The 22,148-nt window shown below is 33.3% G+C and overlaps 1 protein-coding gene across 3 annotated transcripts in view; it reads left to right on the top strand.

The window, feature by feature from the left end:
- LOC129743736 (1-phosphatidylinositol 4,5-bisphosphate phosphodiesterase classes I and II) overlaps positions 1–22,148 on the top strand; it is a 373,988-nt gene that overhangs the window by 238,725 nt on the left and 113,115 nt on the right. For all 3 annotated transcript variants that reach the window (XM_055735865.1, XM_055735864.1, XM_055735863.1), the window contains exon 4: positions 10,443–10,576. In XM_055735865.1, the coding sequence (XP_055591840.1) occupies positions 10,443–10,576 (134 nt within the window). The remainder of the gene's footprint in view (positions 1–10,442; positions 10,577–22,148) is intronic.

The following is a 22,148-nucleotide window of genomic DNA, read 5'->3' as shown; positions in this document are numbered from 1 at the left end:
ATTGTATGAGAATTGGTATTCAAGCTTTTTCAAAACTTTTTTGGATTCTTGTTTAGAACATTAGTCAAAAGAAATAGTAAATTTTGTATAATTGAATATTCTACCCAATATTGGAAATTGTTTGGAGAATGATCTTAGAATTCAGTAAATCATCGAGCGAATCGATAGATAAAGGGTGATACGGTCAAAATATGGTCATTATCAACTTTACGTATTTCTTTCAATTTTGCATTTAAAAAACCTGAACACCCCTCATTTTGAAGTTGTGTGTGTAAAATGTTGCTCCTAAATTGATTTTGGAATTCACTCTTCAGTTGTCAAAATGCCGTCTGAGGAAGAAGAGCAGCGTATCAAAATTTTGCTCGCGCATCGCGAAAATCTGAGCTACTCGCACGCAAAGCTGGCAAAATCGCAAAAAGTTGCCAAATCAACCGTTACAAATGTAATTAAAGTGTTTGGGGAACGTTTGTCGACAGCCAGGAAGTCTGGATCGGGGAGATATCGAAAACCGGAAGCCGCTGAGACGACAAAGCGAGTTGCCGGTAGTTTCAAGCGAAGCCCTAAACTCTCTCTCCGAGATGCCGCAAATAAGCTGGGTGTATCGTCTACAACGGCATCGAACCAAAAAACGAGCCGGACTATCGACTTACACGAAGGTAGTTACTCCAAATCGCGATGATAAACAAAATACGACGGCCAGAGCGCGATCCCGGAGGCTGTACACGACGATGCTGTCGAAGTTTGACTGCATGGTAATGGACGACGAAACCTACGTCAAAGCCGACTACAAGCAGCTTCCGGGACAGGAGTTTTATACAGTAAAAGGAAGGGGAAAGGTAGCAGATATTTTCAAGCACATGAAACTGTCAAAGTTCGTGAAGAAATATCTGGTTTGGCAAGCCATCTGTACCTGTGGCTTGAAAAGCAGCATTTTCATAGCTTCCGCGACTGTCAACCAAGAAATTTACGTGAAAGAGTGTTTGAATGAACGTCTGCTGCCTTTCCAGAAGAAACACGGTTGTTGCGTACTGTTTTGGCCAGATTTGGCATCTTGCCATTACGGTAAAAAGGACATGGAGTGGTATGCCACCAACAACGTGCAGGTGGTTCCCAAGGACAAGAACCCTCCCAACACGCCAGAGCTCCGCCTAATTGAGAAATACTGGGCTATTGTCAAGCGGAACCTAAAGAAGTACAAAAAAACTGCTAAGGACGAGCAGCAGTTCAAGGCAAACTGGCTTTCTGCGGCGAAGAAGGTGGACAAGGTGGCTGTACAAAATCTGATGGCAGGGGTTAAGCGTAAGGCCTGGCAATTCGGATTTGGAAAAGCGGAAGCCTAACTGAATATTTTTCCTGAATTTTATACTAATTAAACTTGAAAAAGAAATTTAATTTGATTTGTTAAATAAACGATTTCACCGATTACACGCGTTTTCCCTTGACCAAACTTTGACCGTATCACCCTTTATCTAATGAAAACTGGTTAAAACCCACAACTTAACACTTTTTAAGAAAGGCAATAAAAGTTAGCAGTTCGCCATTTTTATTCAAGCCTGACTTTTATATTCAAGGTTTCCTGAATAAAAAAAAAAATAATGGCAACCTGAGCAGGGTTGATAAAAAATGATAGCTTACAAGCTGATTAAGTGGCCTGTTAAGAACCTTTTTGTCAGGTCAGGCAGCAATGGTCGTATAAAAATAATTTCCGAATCGTTCAATGGGTGTGATTCAAGTGAGGACGTTAAATTTATTTCCTAAATCTTGTTGAGAAACGGCAGATGATTATTGTTGGAAAAGTTTGCGTGGCTCTATGTTATGTTAGTTTTTAGAAGGATATTGATTCGTTCATTTTTCAATCTTTTAAAAAACGCATAAACATGCCATTAACAATATATTTGCTCTATACTTCAGTTTAGAATTCATGACATCATACACTTTTATTTTAAAAAGTAAAAAAAAGTATTTTTGCAAATTGGCCACCCTAGTTCTCAACTGCTGGCCAAGCTTCTTCCCAAAGTCGCAATATTGCAGAAACCTACCGACTGCCACTGTATTGCTAGCTATCTATACTAACTGCACTACTAAATCGACCAATTGTAAGCCAATCTGTGCAAGTGCTTTTACGACAAAAATGGCAAACTGCTGCTGCTGCTGATGTTTGAGGCCAAAAGAAATACGCTCAATCAAGCATAAGCTTTTCGTTGTTCCGCTTGGTCAGTTCTGGCCAACCAAGCTGGATCTCCTCTTTTCTATCGTCCGCTTGCCAAGAAAAGGAACAGAACAAACGTTTTGGCCTTAACGAGCTAATAAAACGAACTGTTAACACGCTGCTAAGTGGCATTAGTGTTCCGAAAACCTGGCGCCTGCCCCGAACTTTCAGAATGGGAGAGAGAGGTCGAAAAGTTAATTTTATATTGCCGAACGCCCCGGCAAGAACTAGAACTTTCGCACAAGCTTTACGGCGTGAATGGGGTTGCACCCCATAAAACCGTTCCTCGTCCTTTGCTTTTCCCATTTTCAGTGCGCTGCCATTACGGGCAGAATACTCTTGCACTTATATGGATAGAATCTCATTGATGTATCTAGTTTCTTCGAGAACACTTTAAAGCACTCCACCAGCCAAGGTGCTCTAAATTTGCTGGTGACCCGTAATCGAATGATGGATCCGTTGCTTTGGAGTGAGTTCCTGAAACATGACTGGCAGTTTTCCGGGTGAAAGTATCTAAGATTTTTTCGTCATTTGGTGATTTCAATCGAGGAGACGCTTTGTCTTGGAAGATGAAAATGAAGCTACATACTGTCTCCATAGTTGAAGAAAATTGAACCATACTTTTGATCTTCTATTTAACATATTCTTAAACTCAAGTTCGCGCAAAAACTGCACACATCTTTCACAATTATTAAATTACATAACTCAGACACAAAATTATGTATGTATGTTTGTGTGTTGGTTATCCACCATGGGTGCACGGATTCACCGCAGTTTTCGCCTAAGTATGTGCTCACATGCATTCTTAGATTATTAATAAGTTAGACAAATCTCCAATGCAGTGTGTACACCATATCCGGACCTCATGGCTTCGTTTGAACTGTTATGGAGTGAATGTATTACGTGTGTTGATGTAGTTGTATTTTGGAAGAACTAGTCAATCAGGTGGGCTAGTTTACTCACAGGTATTCCGGCATCCGTGAATATACCTGGCCAGCTGGCAACTGATTGAACATTCCTATTACATAGTCAGTTATATGAGGAAACACATCTTACCTGTCGGACACTAATGGGATTCGAATCCAAAAGTTTTTTTGCCGATACCGGGAATCGAACCCATTACGCCTGGCATACCAAAACCGCGCCAGCCTATCCGCTAGACCACATCGGCGCTCCACACTTAATTATCAATAAATAAAAAAAAAGCTTTTAAAACTTTGCAGTTTAATATAGCTTTTTCGTGAAAGTGGGATTATTTGTTATGAATGTAACTCCCAGAACATTCATCCATTTTCATGAAACGTTCACATCACAATTGAAACGTTTCTTAACAACTTTTCTTTTTTTAATTAAATTCAATTTCACATAGTCATGACTGTTTTTTCAGTGTTGAAAGGCCAAATTTCGGAAAAAAATTACTTAAACCTTTAAGCATAATGTTGTTTTAAAACAACACTAACTAAAATCTCAATATTTTGGAAAAGCGTAAATATTTTCACGAAAAATGTTCTTAAAATTAAAAGAAATTTTTATGAATGTGTGAGATATTGAAGTGTGTAAAAGGGAGAGGGGGGGTTACAAAAATAAAATTTGTTAATTACTTCAGACTCATTAATCGAAAAAAAGTTTTACGCGGAAAAAAATGTCATGTTTAAAGACAATTCAATTTTAATCAGATGAAGAAAAAATTAAAAATTATTTCTACTCCGATTGAATCAAATAAAATAGATGCAAATATCATAAGTGTATACGCAATTCTGGCCCGCTCGAAAAAAATACTTTTTCTCTATTTGTTTACTTAACGATTTAAATGATGTATGTAGAAACAGTTAAATAATGCTGATAGTGTTTCAACTGTATGATTTATCCATCTGATCAAAAAATAAAAAAAAAAATGAGAAATTCTTGTAACCGTGAGAAAGCAATAAAATTAGCGTTAAAATCAAATAAAAATTGGATGTACACTTGTATTATAGAAAACTTTATTTGAAACTTTGCTTTGCTGACAAGCATCCAACGACTTTTAGTTAAAAAGCACCAGATTAAAGGTATTTATTTTTTCTTTAAGTGCTTTATGCGAAACCGTGAAGAGTTATTGATGTAGTTTGATGGACGTTACTACCTTTAATCTCATAATCATCATCATCATATTTTTTTTATAATATATAAACCGGCATTGAAACTAGTAGATACATGTATTTCTTGAGTTTTGCTAGAACAAAGAGTCTCGTAAACTTTCCCTTCGTACAAGAATGATTATATACAGATTGTTTTTAGGAAGATTTTTTCTTTGTTTCGATTATTGGCGGATCATTATTGAAAAACTTATCCGGTACAACTGTGTTCGATGTTTTCTCTTGGACTTGCCAATTGAGCTATATCACAAGCCCTTTTTAGGAAGAAATGAATTTTGAAATTTATACCAGAAATATGTTTTCTAAGCGTTTAAATGAAATTTAATTGCGCATATTTTTTTCGCCAGAAAGCAAATTTGTATCTGGAGACGTTCGTTAGTTATAAGGGATTTTTAGCAAAAACTTTTCAAAATGTCATACCTCGGATTGATGCAAACCTAAAAACATTTTATGACGGCATTATTAAGTTCAAATAACAAATATTTCATTACGAAATTTTGGGAAATAGGTTATTTTTTAGTCGCGAGAAAAATATTCCAAAATTTGTTAATTTTCAAAAATATTTATGACCCGTTGAGAACATCTCATTTTTCGAGCAAAAATCAAATTTTTTCATCGTTTTTTATTGTCTGATTACATTAAGATGCTTTAAAACGCAAATAAGAACATTAGGCAAATTTCTAAAAAAATAATGTTAATATCTGATTTTTTTTTGTCATTTTAGATATTTTTAATTTTTTCTTATTTTACTAAAATTGAGAAAAAGTTGTTAGTTTAACCTTTGCCATGAACTCAGGCAACAACAAAACGAGGAAAATTTGACATTTGCTCGAAAAGTGGAGATGTTTTGTATCTAAAATAATCAAACTTTGGAATCTTTTCTCGAGTTTAAAAAATAAACTATCTTTTACAATTTCACAATAAAATATTTTAAATTTCAACTATATAATGCCGTTATAAAATATTTTTTTGGTTTGCATCAATCCAAGATATGACAGTTTAAAAAGTACAAAATTAAAAAAAAATCGCTTATGACTAACGAACGTCTCCAGAAACAAATTTGCTCTCTGAAAAAAATGTGCGCATTTCAATTTCATGTAAATGCTTAGAAAACATTCTTCTTGAATGAATTCATTCCTAAAAGTAAGAGCCAAAATACTGTTATTTTCGATACACCATAATATTTAAACATTCAAAAAATCAAAATTAGCTTATGAATCGTCATATTTATGTGGTGTCTTGGGCAATGTTGTCTTAACTGTTGGCCATAGCTTTCTATAAACAATGTTGCTCTATCTGTTCACTGGAAAAAGTTTTTATGAATTAATCTTGCAAAAATGACACGTCATAGTTTTTAAAGATTATTGAAGCGCATGGTGTGATGAGTATTTTTGCGGAAGACACCATTTGTCTATCTCTTATAGTATTTTCGTAATAAATTGTGCCACGATAAATTTTTGTCCTGGACCACTGTATGTACAATAATACAAAAAAAAAGCTACACCCACGTATTCTAGAAGATTCAATCCTGGATAGGCCTCGATTTTAATACTCATATTTAGATGGAGTAGAGAAGACGCGGAAATATTTATGCGCCTATTGGGCTAAATGATCATATGATCGCTGCTAATAAACCATAGCAAATCCGCAGTGAATACGATAAAATGGCTTCTTTGTATGTAAGTTTTTGAAAAAAATGGATCGCAATAAAAGATAAAAATTTAAAAAAAAAGTTTTAATGCAAATTGATGAGATATTTTTATTCATGCGACAATGGAGTTCGAAATGCTTTAAAAGTAATGTGGAAGCAATAATGGAATCACTTATTGATAAATAAATAAGTCTTACTATTGCAAGTAGAGATTCATGATGAAGCATTTTGGGTTCCATAGTTCAAGGTGGATGTGAGTAGTCAATCCAGCTAAGCTAGCTAAGCTAAATTGATGAGATTTTTTAATCATGTGAACTGAAAGTCACATAAAGAAGAAATAAGGGCATAATGGCCACCTTAAGAATGACGCTTATTTCATTCTTTCGTGTTCAGATACTTCAAAAGTTATTTCCTAACGGGTTGAAACTTGAAAAAGTAGAAAAAAGCCTTTAAAAATGCATTTTTTGTATTTCAATCCTGAGGCATTTAAGCATCAAACAAGCTAAGCTAAGCTAAGCTAATCCTGAGGCATTTAAGCACCATTAATCGGGGCACGATGAGCATTTTCTGCGGTAGAATCTAGCAGCAAATTCAACTCGATGAAGACAACTGAATTGAAAAGCTACATCTTTACTCGTTTCATCTTACGATTTGGTCTATTGTCCGAGAGATAATCAAAGGGCTCGAGCTCGATTCCTGTTCGTTACGCATTTTTTTTTTCATTTTCCATTTATGATCGATGTATTTTGCACTTAACAGTGAGTCGAAGATCCATCAAACAAAGCAATAACAAAATGATGTAATACAAATAGTTCACTCATACTTTATGTTTCTGGTCCTTTGTTTGGCGGATGATGCTACTAGACGTACAATGCAACATTAAAAATAATCGATCATGATGAAAAAAAAAATTACCTCGACTGGGAATCGAACTCGAGTCTACTGATTATCTCTTCAACACCTTACCAAAATGACAAATCGTCAGATGTAAACTAGTCAAGCTGTAGCTCTATAATTGAGTTCACTTCATCGAGTTGAATTTGTTGCTAGATTCTCCGGCAGAAAATTCTCATCGTGCTTCAATCAAAGGTGCTCTGTTTGCCTCAAGTCAACAAGTTAATGTAAACACGTGCAAATTTAAATGGTTAAATTTAAAATTATAGTGAAAAATCAAAATTTAAAGATGGTCAAACTTGAGGAACAAAAATTTTAAAATCTGTACAAAAAAAAATTGCAACTACACTTGTCATTAAGTTTTTTCAAAGTTCAAATCACAGATCAAAAATAGATTCAAGTTCAGATAATAGCAAAAACAGAAAGGTATAGATTTTTCATAACCATAAAATCTGTCAGCTCAGATTTCCTCAACAAAAACCAAGTGTCTATTCAACCAAAGTCCTGAGAAAAGGGCTTATTTTCAACAGTTTTAAAATCCACACACAGTCTGCAGGCTTCGGCCAGGGCACCCTCAACATTCTGTGAAGCTAGTTTCTGTTGGAATTGTAAGTCAGAAAGTGTTCAAAATCTCGAAAGAGAAAATGTTGCAAGTCCGACCGACTGAAATTTCATAAAACGGAAAGTTGTATCGTAGCACCAACGTTTTAGACGACTGTAACACTGTATAAACAAGAAAAATGCCTATCAAGCCTAAAATTAAACAACTTTTATAATTCTAAGAAATTAACTAAAACAGTTTTTGAAATTGATTATTTGATAAATTAAATGAGAGTAGCAAAATGGAAGCTTTGAAAAACCTCCAATAAGCACAGGGCCACCCTTATGTATATCAGAACTTTTTAAAAGTTGAAAAATTATTCTTCTTAGTAAATATTTTCATCCAAATATTCACAGTTTGTTTTCAATTAAATTAAGGTACTCAGGTTTTGATTTCAGGTTTTGTATGGAAAATAGCAAAAAAAATTTAAAAAATGTAAAAAAATATGTAAAACAGTGTGTAAATTTTCTAGTTGGGCTTGAATATTTACAATTTAATTTTTCTATACATTCAGACGCCAATACATTCGATACATGAAGAAATTATCATTTTGCATGGAAAACCGAGGAAAACGTTGAGCTTATCTGAAAAAGTGCTATCAATCGCCATAATCGTTACTTACACCCACAAATCAGACTCTTGTTACTCCAATAATGAATTTTCTTGGAGGTGGAATTATAGGTATATTTGAGGCAGAATTTTTAGCAACAGTACTGCACTGAACAAAAAAAATTCTAAAATATTCGACGATTTCACATATTTTTTATCTGTCGTTCGTATATTCAAGACTTTAAAGTTTTGTTACTATAAACATTTTTGGTATGCAACTTTGCAAGGCCGTGCTACCGGAGGATAGTTTATGGAGATTTTTTCCAAATAATATTTTCACCGTAGTTACCTCGTGTTAAGAAAAAGTTTTTATTAATAATTGTAACTGAACAAGAACAGAGTTTGAAACGAACCATTTGAAGTCTAAAACTGATTTCACCTCTCACAGTGGTCAACAGAAAAAGCAGAAAACAAATCTTAAGTCTAATATCCTCTTTCTAATACTCAAAATTTTTAATAATAAAAAAATTGTTTATTTCATAACAATTGCAAATATTTTTCAAGAAACCAATTTCAGTCTCAATTTTATTTCGTTTTTCTTGATCTTCAAAATGCTCAACATATTATTTTAAAAGGTTTTGAGAAATTACACAAGGATATCAAATTTACATTTTTCTGAGGTGCAATGAACTCAAAAGGCGATTTTGACTAATTTAAGTGCCCAGATCCTAAATATGCAATATTTCCATCAGTTTTTTTTTATTGTAATAACTTTAGAAAATTTGGGAAAAAAAAACATTTTTAAACAAAAGTTTAAACCAATTGTCAACTTTCTGCATTACTTCAAGTAATTTTGAGCTCTGAGAAAAAAGTTTTAGAAGTTTTATTTTTATTTACTTTTCCTGATTGATTACTAAATTGAATTAAAATAAAATCAAATCATATGATAATGTCTTGGTATACATTTCGTACCTGAAAATTTTCAAATTTTTATGGTGATGCAAAATTTTGGAGAAACATGAGGGTCTAAGAAACAGAAGAACATAAGCCGTAAATATAATGAATTTCTCGAAAAAGATACAACAACCCATTGACAGGACTTGAACACGCAATCTTCGCGGAGTGTTTTATCTTATCGTTTTTCAACAAGGTTTTAAATAAATTTGTTAAATGAAATCAAGTTTTTTTAAACTTCCTTAATCGAATGAAGAATAATAAACAGAATCAGTATCAGATTTTATAAGAAAAAAAATCATGTTGCAGTGCGAACATTATAAAGATCAAGATGATTCAACGATCCTAAGAGTTTATTTCTCAGAAATTATATTTTCGTCACTTTAGAGTTGGTTTTTTAATCAATATTTCTGTAAAGATGATAAGGAGATTTTTTTGCTGAAAAATCAATACAATCGGAACTGGAAAACTGTTCTTTGTGAAAAATTTAGTAGGAAAATTAATATTTCCTTGAAAAGGGGGGTGCCCATTTCGCCCCGGATGATTGTTATTCTCTTGTCTCCCATACTTTTTATAAGAACGTATTGAAACAAAAAACTGGCTATTTTTGGAATTTAAAAACACAAACACGAACCAACTCGATCATCCATCAGCAATATAAGATGAGCATGTGTAATTATTCCAGTTAGAAGCGCTCAAAACACACCAATAAATTAGTCATTCCTGGAAGAGTGGGGTGTGACAACTTTTGGCAGCATACCGGCTCAACTTCAAAACTCCATTCTCAAAGTAGGAAGCTTCTGAAATGTTGTATGCAAAGCTGTAAATAAGTAAGCCTTGTGGTAGGACGTGTGTTAGTTGATGCCTCCCGCCCCGGTTGGATTGTGTTCTACTTATCACTCTGCAAAAGGCGTCGCTTCGACTGATTTCTAAGTATTCGTGCGAAGGTGTTAAATTACAGCAGCTTCGGAGCAAGTAGCTCTTTGGGAAATCGTTTATCCTACTTTGAGGCAGACTTTAGGCTCTGAGGAAGTTAATTTTTAAGAAACACTACCTTGTAGCCATTAAACTTTAAAAGACTCATTATGGTTGAAACTTTGTTCATTAATTGATTGCCAGCTGGGAAGTCATTTAAACTTTTGGGTTGTGATAGCACAGCCTTAGAACCCTACAAAATTACAACTGTTAATTAACAAGAATAACAAGAGATAGAAACGATGGGTAGGAAATCGTGTAATCGCTGGAAATCAAAACAACAATTATAACTTCGTTCTCTGGCCGTGAAACTATCAAGCCTTCCAACTGGTGGGACGAACTGTTTCCCGCAAACTTTTCCTCCAGGGCGATCTGCGTTATGAAACCTATCATCATCACTATCATCACCGTCGTCACCGTTTTTTTTCGCTATGGTCCTTTCTCAGTTTCTTTTCCGATTTTTTTTTCTTCCAGCTCTGGTGCGATGAACTGATCCGGATGGCCTACAACCTGACGCAGCTAAACGGACCGGCCATCATGTTTCTCCAGAAGGCGTACACCAAGCTGTGCCTGCAAGTCGACAAAAGTGGAAAGATTCCGGTGAAAAAGTAAGTGGAAAATTTTCCCATCAATTGCAGCAACGATGCTTGCTTGCTCGCTTCTTCCATGGTGGTGGTGGATGGGTTTTTCCAATTATATCGGCTAGATTTTTTTTGCCTCCTATCTCTCAAGCATTTTTCTGTTTACTTACGTACAAACGTGCTGTTGAAGGCTTTTACGAACGGTGTACGAACACTTGAGAATCGGATTTGCATTTCACATGCAGCAGCAAGTATCTATAATCTATACCATGGGCTTTACACATTTCAGAGAATTCCGATAAACAAGGATTATAATTTTTCAATATCAACAAACTGTTGAAACAGTATGTTCGGGATTTTGATATTTTTTTTCGCTTTTTCTTTGTGATAGTTGAAAAAGAAAACAAGCTTTCAAGTTATATCTAGGGAAAATCGTAAAAGTCTTATGCCAATTTTTGTTAAATTAGCTGAGAAGATTACATAGCTGAACGAATCATTAGCCGTATGTTTGAAGATTTGAAAAAAAAAATGGTCGGGCTTCGGTCAGAATGGAACGAAAGCCATCGAAAAATTTCCTTTACAAAAAGACCTATTATATTTTTGTTTTGAAGGAAATATTCACAATGAAAGAATATACAGATTGGAAGGGAAACTTTAGTTGTGATTTTTAAAGAGATAACCTTCCAGTTTTTTTGAGCATGTTCCTGAGAGTGATGTACGTCTTCAACAATTTTATTAAAAAATCTGGAATGAAAGGGTTCTCCTTATTTATGATCTTCGAAGTATTTCGATAAAAATTACAATACAATTTAAAAAAAGCTGTGCCCAAAACCATTTTCATCAAGTTATTTTTTTTCCCAGTAACGGAACTATTGCTCATTTTTACTGACATATGTACGTTCTAGATGTTCCCTTCTCACATATTTAACCACAATTATGTTTTTCATCTTCCAAGTTACATTTTTGTATTTATCGAAAATTTCCTTCCTTTGGAATGGGGCAAAATTGCTACAATAGCATAAAAATAATAAACGTTTTTCAAATCAAGTTCAAGTCTTTAACGAAAACTCTCGTTATTCGTTCTGTAATAAGGCAAACCCCTAAAAAGAATAACTCAGAACTTGATAAATAACTAATGAAATAATATTCTACAAAGTCAAACACTACTCTTAAATGGATTTTAATACATCGAATTTGAAGATAATGTTTCAGCAGTTGCAAAAAACAAAAATATGCGCATTTATCCTACCAGTTACGGAAATCGGCTATTTTGACTTCTTTTATTATAAAATTATTTCCACAAAAACTGTTAGAGATTTTATCTGAAAAATTCCTCTAACATATATAAAACAGATGTCCGCTCATGTGTATCTAGTTTTCAGACTCCTATCTATTGGAATATGGGAAAAAATGAGTGCTTTCCTTAATATGCGCATATAGCTCGCCTCTCCCCTATTTCTTTCAAGGCCTTGCGTGCGGTGGGGATGAGAGATTTAGGGCTTAATCCCCCCCCCCATGGATTTTTTTCTAAGTAAAATTTCCATTTTACGAAATGAATTTATCGCAGTAATGAAATTACTTGATCCCAAAGGTGTTTAAAAATAAATGTTAGTAAACATGTCAGTAAATTTGCTCACCTCCGTGAGTTATTTAATACCTTATCACTTTAGGCCTGAGACTTTTCAGCCTACGAAAATCTATGACGTTGAGGAATGGAAATTTATTTTTAATTTTTAATTTCGATTCGCAACTTAATCAGCCTTTTGTATTGGAACACTTATCTTGACACAAAAAAAAAACCTACCTCTTCTCAAAATTAGTTTTTATTAAGAAATGTACCTTTAAAAAGTTGATTTATTACATTTTTACTCATCACTTAGATAAAAAAATGAATTTAACTTTCATATCATTCAAATTTTATGCTGATATGAAACATTCTACAAGAGACTAATTTTAGATTCTATATTATTTTGTGTTTGTTGTTTTCTTAACTACTGAACCCCACACTATAAAGGGTTTGATTGATTTTCCTGGTACCCGGAAATAAAAAAAAAAATCTGACAAAACTTTTAAACATTATAATTTTTTTTAACGTACGTTTTTATCAACATTCCCCTAGATCGAAAGTAATTTCGACTTCGTCGGAAAAAAGTTATAAAAAATTCATAATGGTTCAGAATTCTGAACGAATTTTTGAAGAAGTATCAACTTTACTGAACTTAGGATATTTTTATAAGCAAAAATCAGATCGTTTTGCAGATTTCAACAACTTTGTTGAATGAAATGAAATCTCTGTTTCAAAAATTTTCTTCAGTAATTTCAAAAATACTTAGCTTTTCAAGTTTGAGAATTCAAGTTTTTTTTATCATTCATCATCAAAATATTTCAACTTGGTTGAAACAAGGAAATTAAACATATTCAGAATCGGTTTTTTTCCTTTCACATAGATTATCAATGATTGATTTTACTCAAAACTGGTTCAATTTTAAACCGATAAACTCCACATCAACAAAAAAAAAGAAGTTGTAAACCAAATCTGACAATAGATTTGAATTCAGGACAATAAAAACTACTAAACCAATCATTGAAACATAGGCATTAAAAGGTTGCTCTAGTTTTTTCTTATTAAACATAAAAATGGAGGCAAAAATATGTGCGAACACGAATTACTCTTGCAGGGTTCATCCGAGTGGCATGCATTTCTTGTGTGTTGTGTTTGTCTTCATGCAAAGAAAAACACAACGGAGAGATAATTTAAAAAGTTTAAAGCAGTTTTTTAGCAAATTTTAGTTTTTATTCGTATCAAATAAAATCATGGCACAAAATTGACATCAATTTTATTATTCATTCAAAGCACCTAAAGTAGGAATGCGTCGTCAAGTCTTCAGATAAAATAGCCCGGATAAATGCGGGAAAAGTTCTGGCAACCCTAATTCCCCCCGTAATTTTGTTTGAATATTTATACAAACATTAAAGAGTGTTACATAACTCAAGGAAAATAATATTCAACGATGTAATTCTAAAAATTTAGACGTACACAAAACAACTTAACAAATAATTTTCTTTGCATATTTACCACGAGAAGGTCTTTTTTGTACCTTAATTGGATTTAATTTTTTTAATAAGAATGATATCAAGCTTTGTTATTTATTTTTTTTATATAAGAATGATATCATGCTTTGTTATTCCTTGAGAATTATACCATTGCAAAAATAAATTTAATAAATAGGAAACGTATGGTAATCTTAACTTCCTCCTCTCATGCTTAATTGCTTAGTAACTACTTTTGAACGAGATATCAGAACTAAGAAAAAATAGAACACAATGAAATTTTGATAAGATGTACAATGTACAACTATACAAAGGTTCACACTATAATGTTACAAATCATAAAAAGTAATCAAGATATGCAAAAAAAAAATTAAATTCCAATACTGATTTTCATTTTAAAATGGTTTTTAAGAGCAAACAGTTGGATGGTATTGAATTGACCTCTGGTTATGGTTTGCTGAAGAAATTCAAACCAAACGTGGACGTGGAGTTTAATACAAACCTGAAAAAAATTACAGCAATCATCTAATAAAAACTAAAGAAAAATTGTACCCAATTTGTGATAAAAGTGGGAAGTGTACACTAATTTTCAAAAATTGTACGTAATTTTACGTAATTGATTTTACCAAAAATTTATTTTTATGCTCAAATTATCCATCTTGACACTTTCATCATTGATACCTAATAATAATAAAAAAAGTATTTATAGCCTTCATGTAGAATTTTCAATTCAATATGTTTTCGTCCAATCCGTTAACAAACATCGATTAAAAAACATTTCCAAAGTAATATTCTTTTTCAAATACACACACACAAACACACACACCCAGATTAAATGTTTTGATTATGGATCAAATTTACACAAGTACGGTGGAGAATATTTCCTACATGGTTTTGACGAAAAAATAAAGACCATTGATAAAAATAGCTTAATATGGCATGGCCACAGATTTCAACAAAACATTCTTCGGTGCACTTTTCTTGGGGTTAACCGAAAAAGGAGATAATAGTATCGAGGATCATCTCCAACAGAAGAAAATAATGTAAAAATGGAAATAAATCATTTTTAAGTTTATCCTCAGCATTTGCAGGAAATCAAGAATAAATAAAGTTCTTCGATAATTTTTGGCCCTGGAGGACAATTAACATTTTTTTCGAAAATAAGTATGGTTGATGAAAAAGGTAACTAAAGATAATAGAAACAAAATCTTTCAAAAAATTGATGCTTGAATGAACATATTGATGAAATTTAAAACTCGCTGATAAAAGTCGATAAAATCCATGAACATTGAAGGAATTTGGGAGGGCGTTTCTTGCATAACATAACACAAAACAAATGAAATTTCACAAATCCCGCGAATTCCCAAACCCAAAAAAAAGAGCTAAACCTTGTGCTGATGATGAAGACCATTGTTTTTTAATCTTTTTTCCTTCACCGCTTCCTTTTGCTGAATTGTTGAGCTCAACGCCCCCCTTAGCAAATTTTTGATAAATCTTCAGAAAGAATGCTTATTTGCATCGTTGCAAAATCAGAAACTTTTGAAATTTTACAGAACTGTAATTTGAAACGTTCAATGAAGCACATTTAAAAATTGTTATAATTGAGTGAAGAAGACCGAAAAGTGTACAGATATTTGCCCAAAACTTGTTTGACTCTTGAACATAGCTAAGTGTCTAATTAACCAAATACAGGAAAAAATAGCTGCATATACTTGCATCATTCAAAGTAACGATAAAAAAATGTTATTATTAAATATATTGAAAAAATAGTATATATTATGCAAAACAGGGGTGAGCAACTTTTTTTAACCAACGGCTAATTAGCTGAGCTTCACGTTATTTTTATAACTTCAATTTTTTTTCGAAAACAAATCTGAAAAAGGAAAGATAAAATTTATTCACATGTTTAAAAACTGAACTTCAAAACAACTTTTTAAATACCTGATATTGAAAAGATACATCATTAAATCTTTGTCATTTTTAAATTTTCTCAATTTTTACTTGTACATTTGTTCTTAAAACTTTCTTGTTAAAACCGATGGTACTTTGATTTAAAAATATGCTGGAGCTAACTACAGTGATAATAGTAAACAAAACAGTGAGATTCAAAAAATATATGTTTAAACAAATCACCGTCTTCTTAGCGTTGTACATTGAATCGCTTATTGACTTTCTGTCATATTTTTCAGGATTGAAACTTATCCTCGGAGCCTAGAATTTTCCTACAAACGATGAAAACCCCGTTTTTTAAACTGAATACGGGCAACCGGGCCGGTCTGGACTGTTCCCAAATATTGTATTAAATATCCGGACAAACCGGATAAAATCGGGTAATCTGGCAACCTTAAGTTAAATAACTAGGAAAACTAAACAATATTGCATTTATCCACAGAACATAACAGATTCTTAAAAGCCAGAAAAAAATTAACAATCTAACATAGCAAGTCATATAAATTTTGATAAAAGTTAAGGAATAAAAATTTGAAAAAGGCTTCGCGGGCCGCACAAAAGTGTCTCGTGGAACACATGTGGCCCGCAGGCCGCGATGTCGCCGAACATGGCCTAGAGAATAGCGTATAAGTTTTCTAAGCCAGAGGTCATGAGATCGAGTCTCGGTCACGGCACACATAGTACTCTTTCATTGGGCTTGAAGTGTTAGCATTGGTAAGATGCTAGCCATTATATCCTTGAAAGATGTACGCAATAGTCATAAGTATATGTGTGAGATGTTTTTTTTTAATTTTGAAAGAATTTCGATATCTACAAAAACAACAGAATTTTTTCAAAAACTACCTTTTCAAGAAAATTATATTCTTTATTTTTTTATACATATTCTACAATTCATCATACAAAACTGGATAATCATGAACAAAAAACAAATGGTAAAACGACTATAATCGAAACACAAAAAAATGAACAAAAAACCATGAGTTAATTAGTTTTGATCTCTAAAATATTTTTTGTGAACTGTAGCTGAAAAATTCACACGCGTTTCCGAGATAATTTGATTTAAGTTAGTATTGTTTCAAAACTTCACAACACATTCTGATGAGTTAATGTTCCAATTTTCTAAGCACATACCAGAGTTCATAATGAGCAAAAATACATTTTTGCCGCCTCATTGCCCAAGCAAATCTGAGCAAATTTGAAGTATGAATCCAACAAAATCAAGTGGAGAGGGAAAAACATTCTTCGTCAAAGCACACCAATGGCGTTCAAATTGCGTTTTTAGGCCAGCAATAAATTGTTTGTTCTGATGAAAATGACTCTCAAAATTCATTTTCGGCCGCCGAAATGAAATCTTTGAGGGTTTCTGTTTAATTTTCCGAATAATGTGAAATTTTCCATGATATACAAGTATCTAGGATGGACCGGATTTGTCTAAAAATTTTCAAATCCGGGCAATCGGAATGCTTAGCTAAGATGTCAATGAAATTTTTGACGTTCTTCATTTTAATCTTAAGCACCTAATCATTTACATAAAAAAAACCCAATACTTCTTTTAAATGAAATATTTTAAATATTATTTCAGCGAAAATCAAAATAAGTTAACAAAACTTCATTCTAAACACATCCGTTTAAAGTGAAAACAGATAGGGGAGGAGCGGGCTATATGCGCCTATTAAGCAGAACACTGATTTAATCAAATATCACATCAAATATGTGTACAAAAACTATATACACGTGTGCAGGCATCTGTTTTCTATACATTGGAGTAATTTTTATGTTAAAATTTACTTCTGTTTCCAAGAAAATGATTTTATCATAACTGTTGTCTAAAATGCCGAACCTCAAACCGTGCGGGCTAAATGCGCCTATTTATGTTTTGAACAAAATTTCTATTTCTTGGGCAATATTTCCGTATGATTTCATTGAAACTGTTAGAAAGTAATAATTTCCGTACGACAAAACTGAAGTTTTATAAAAATCTATGTTAATTATAATTTTATGGAATAAAACAAAAGTTAGGGTTGCCATACTATGGAGGCAGTTCATCCATGAGAAAAACTTTATCAAATCTGTTTTTAGATCTTCAATTCTCTCTTAAGAAAATATTCAGAGCTTAGATTTGAAGGTCCAATGATAAAAATAATTTATTTATTCTATTTAATCTGTTATTTTATGATGGAGGCATTTTACAAACAGGATGGGGGCATACAAAAACACTCTCTTATTCCACTATATAATCATTATTAAACCTCCACAAAAGCTGAAATATGTTTGATTTCTTAAGTTCATTTGAGTAAGAAACAAAAATCATCCTAGTTTTTGTTTTAAGCTTCTTTGAGTATAATTTTTAAAAGTCTAAATATTACATCAAAATGTATCAAAACCTTGTATGATTTTTTTTTGTTAGTAAATTCATAAAATTCTGTCTTGCCTTATGTTCAAAGCGTATCACCCTCAAAATGCATTGGTCGGATAAGCTGTCTAGTCAGCCATTTCATCAAACAGTCGTAGGGTCATTTAACCCGATAGGCCCATTTAGGAAACCTTTCCCCTACAGTGATTTAAAAAAAAAACAATGAAACATTGAAGATATCTTGGATTTCCAAGAGAACCCAGAAAAGGAAAAATGCTACAAATTTTCCAGGAGAGAAAATTTCTGTACATGGTTATTTTCCAATACCGAAGTTTTTTTATAAAAAATATTCTTTAATATGTTTTACAAAATTCCGTTATTAATAACGAGTATTACTTCGTTTAAATGTCAAGAAAAGGAATGTTTATAAATTACTCATTCATTATTGGGTATGGTTTTGAACCCTCAACTTGAAGAACGATGATATACTTCTTTTCAACTTGAAAATCTGAAAATTCAAAGTTATTCGTTACCGTAAGCGGTTTCAAGAGAATTATTCTGAAAATCCGAATGAATATTCTGATGAACTGTACTCAATATTCAATAACTCCGCTCAACGATCATATGTAGATATCAACTTACTCGATAAATCATCCAGCCATGGATGGCTAGGCGCAGCCAGGCCCCAAAACCGTTCGTTCACTTACATTTTGCCCTCCGCGTGCCGAAATTTAATTCACTGCCATAAAGTGTCTGTCTTATAATCAAAGTTATGTATCTGATTTCAACTTCCATTTGAGTAACCGCCCTACAGTGCCGCCATCTTCATCCACTTCCCTCGGGCGCGCGAGCGCTCGGCCGGCAGAAACTTGTATTCAAGTGCGGAACCCAGACTTTCTAATGAAATACAGATTGATGCGAAACTTCGGCGCGGAAATCCATTAGTGACAAAAAGTTTAATATCGTTGCTGTGTGTTTTTTTTTCGTGCTTGCTCTTTCTTTCTCGACTCACTCCCCGTTTTTGGAGTTTCCCTTTTTTTTTAAGGAAACAGCTAAAGGTACGAACCATTTCCCGGAAAATGTGGCTTCGAGTTTACCTTATCGGTGACTGTGAGACCTATTCCGCGCTTGGTGTTTGAAAAATGTTCCGAAGAGAAGTGAAGTCCTTCCCTGGATGCAAATTATGTACCGCTTTGCTTTTTTACGGAATCTTTTGCTGTTGTTTCATTTTTATTTTACACAGCCACGTTTGTAAATTGTTTCGGTTCTGTTTTATTGGTGTTCTGGGTGTTTTTCAACCGATGGCTTTCTGTGATTGTCTGAGCATCAAAAATAAAATGTTTACAAAGTTGAAAATTGATGGCAACGATATTATTCAACAGTTGAATTTACTTTTAACAAAAGTTTTTTTCAAATTCAGTTGTTCGAAAAAGTTTAACAAATTGTCAAGTCTCAGAACCAATAATCATGTGTTCAAACCGAAATTGATCTTAACGCAGTACAAGTTGCAACAACTGTTTTTGTTACTGATTGCTTATTCAAAAACTTCATCATCAAAAAAGCAAACATTTTGAAGCACCAATCGAACGCAATTGTAAGGCAAATCTGGGCCAGGTGACGGTTTTGGGCTGAATAAATAATTCATCTTACAAAGTTGCGATTCTTGGAGTGAGTTTTTTTATATGATTTTTTCCGGGGGATATTTTTCATTTTAAAACAAAGTTTGAAATTTTTAATTTTTCGGGATTTTCCTTTAGCACTACACTTGAAAAATTAGGGCTACCCATCAATTTGAACAAATCAGTATGTATTAAAAACTGAAATTAAAAATTTTAGGTAAACTGTGAACCCAATATCGAAATAAACAGATATTTAAAATGTAATCCAACTGAAAGTACTGAATTTCCCATTAAAAGTTATTATTTTAAGTCACAAACGTAAGCTCCCATTCGGGGAAAATTACCGGAACTCGAAAGTTTTAGCTTCCCCGGAGCAAGCTGGCCTTGGTTTGTGGATTCTGCTGAAGATGATGGCGTAAGCCATATCGAGAGCAGAATCGTTGTTTACCGGCGAGCCAACGAATAAATAGGTGCCCCATCATATTGGTCATGTCTCACGCAGTGTTTCGGCATCATAAATTTCTCCCAGTTCCCAGTTTCCCTGGCGCCCAGAGACGAGAACGTTCCGGATGTTTGTGGCATCAGTAGCGGCTGACAGCCTTTTCTTGGCTTGACTGCTAGCAGCTTGTTGTGGTTTGGCCTCATCATACTAGCCAGCCCGGCAGTTTGAGGAGGGAAGATGCGAGTGGTCTTAAATAAATAATGAAAAAGTATAAATCACAAGTTAAGCTTTTGGGATATATGTAATGCTCGAAACTCTCACTTGGGGCCGTGAAAAGTTGGTTGAATGCCAATGATGCCTTGGAAACATGATTTTCTTTTTGTTATGAGAGTGCCAGAAATGTATAGTAAAGCATACGCATGAGAGAATTTTTCTTTTATTTTGATTAAAATGGTTAAGCAATTTAAGGGATTACCATGTATTGTAAAGCATTAATAAAGGCAATGAAGGCTCAGACTACACCTCATTACTCTATGAAGCCACTATCGAACAAAAGATGAAAAAATTATTTAAGGTAAGTATCCATCAATCATAAAAAGCCGATGTTCCAAAAACAAAAGCTAGTTTATGGATTGCTCCCCATGCCAGCAGATCGTGGCCTAAAGGATAGCATCCTTGTTTTCTAAGCCAATGTTCATGAGATCGAATCCCGGTCGTGAAAAATAACCTGGCACACATAGTATGATGAATGTTATCAGTTTTAGCATTAAAAAAATGCTAGCCGGGTATACCTTGGACGTCAATGATGCAGCACATCTATGTGGATGGATCTTTTCAAGAGAACTTAGATTGTATTGAATATCCTATCAAGGTATGTGTGTGCTCAACTGTAACTTCAACCAATAGTGCAGGGGTGTCAAGTAGCATAGCAATGTAAAATTAGTAACGCGAATAAAACCACAATAGTTCAACAATAGGTCACAGTGGACACTCTCCCTAACAGGAAAAAAAATGCTCCCCCATCTTTAAAAGTAAAATGTTTTGCTCTGCGTTTTAGACTTCTCACTCAAGATAAACCCAACATTTTTACTTTTTACACTATCTCAATGCATTTATAAAAAAAATCGTTTGATCAATGTCGATGAAACCGACCTCATAAGCAAATATTTTGTAGATTTTATAATGTGTTATTCTAAAGGTTAAACAAGTTGCTCAAACTAAACCTCACTACTCTATGGAGCCACTGTTGGACAATAGAAAATATTTTTTTAAGGGATTTTAACTCTACAGTAGGCATTCGTCCCTAATAGAAAATAAATAAATTATCCCTCCAGAACACAAATTTTTTTTTTCGCTGAAAAAATCACAGAAGTTGTATTTTAAGATAACAAACAACGAAATGTATGAAAAATCAACATACTCTCTCTCTTTGTGTTCTAACACATTCCTCCTGCATGCAATTTAAATCAGAGTTGCAGAATTTATTGGTAAAAAATAAGGAACATGTTTGTAAAAGATTGTTACGGGATACGAGTTTACTGTGGTGAGATAATTGAATCTAAGATATTTTCGCATATCGTTGGTATTTTATGTACGGTGTCTGGGTGCATTACAATAGCTTACAAAATAAAAAAAAGCGAACTTCATTTACCAATCAATGTTTCTAATGTATAATCTGACGGTGAATTCAAAAATTAATTGTTACAAAAATTTAAGTAAGGAGTGTATTCGAATAAGTGAAACCCTTTCTTTCGTGATTAACTTTTGAATTCATCTACTAAAATTGATGAAATTCAGTGCAGGTACCTAGTAATGTAATATATACGTACAAGAAATTTGGTAATAATCTGTCAAGTGATTTTTAAGATATCATCCAATACTGAAGTTCATTGAAAAATTTTTTTGGGTAGAATCGAGAGAAATCCAGAAAAGTCTCAGTGGGAGACTGAAAAACAACTGTTAATCAACTATTCGACCAAAGTTCACATGGTAAATCGTTTAAGAAGTCCTAGAGGGCCCAATAGTGAGCTTAAATTTGAATAAAAGTGAAGATTGAAGTGGGAGGAATGTGAGAGGTTTTTTCAAGCTCAATCCGTAAATATGAATGAGGAAGTGATAAAAAAGTCATTTTCTTCTAACTGGTTTGTAGCTGGCTTATAAATTGGCTTGACTAAATTTCTTCAG

This window comes from Uranotaenia lowii, chromosome 2 (genome assembly GCF_029784155.1).
Source record: "Uranotaenia lowii strain MFRU-FL chromosome 2, ASM2978415v1, whole genome shotgun sequence".
Taxonomy (NCBI): Eukaryota; Metazoa; Arthropoda; class Insecta; order Diptera; family Culicidae; genus Uranotaenia; species Uranotaenia lowii.
This window is presented reverse-complemented; position numbering and strand designations above follow the sequence as displayed.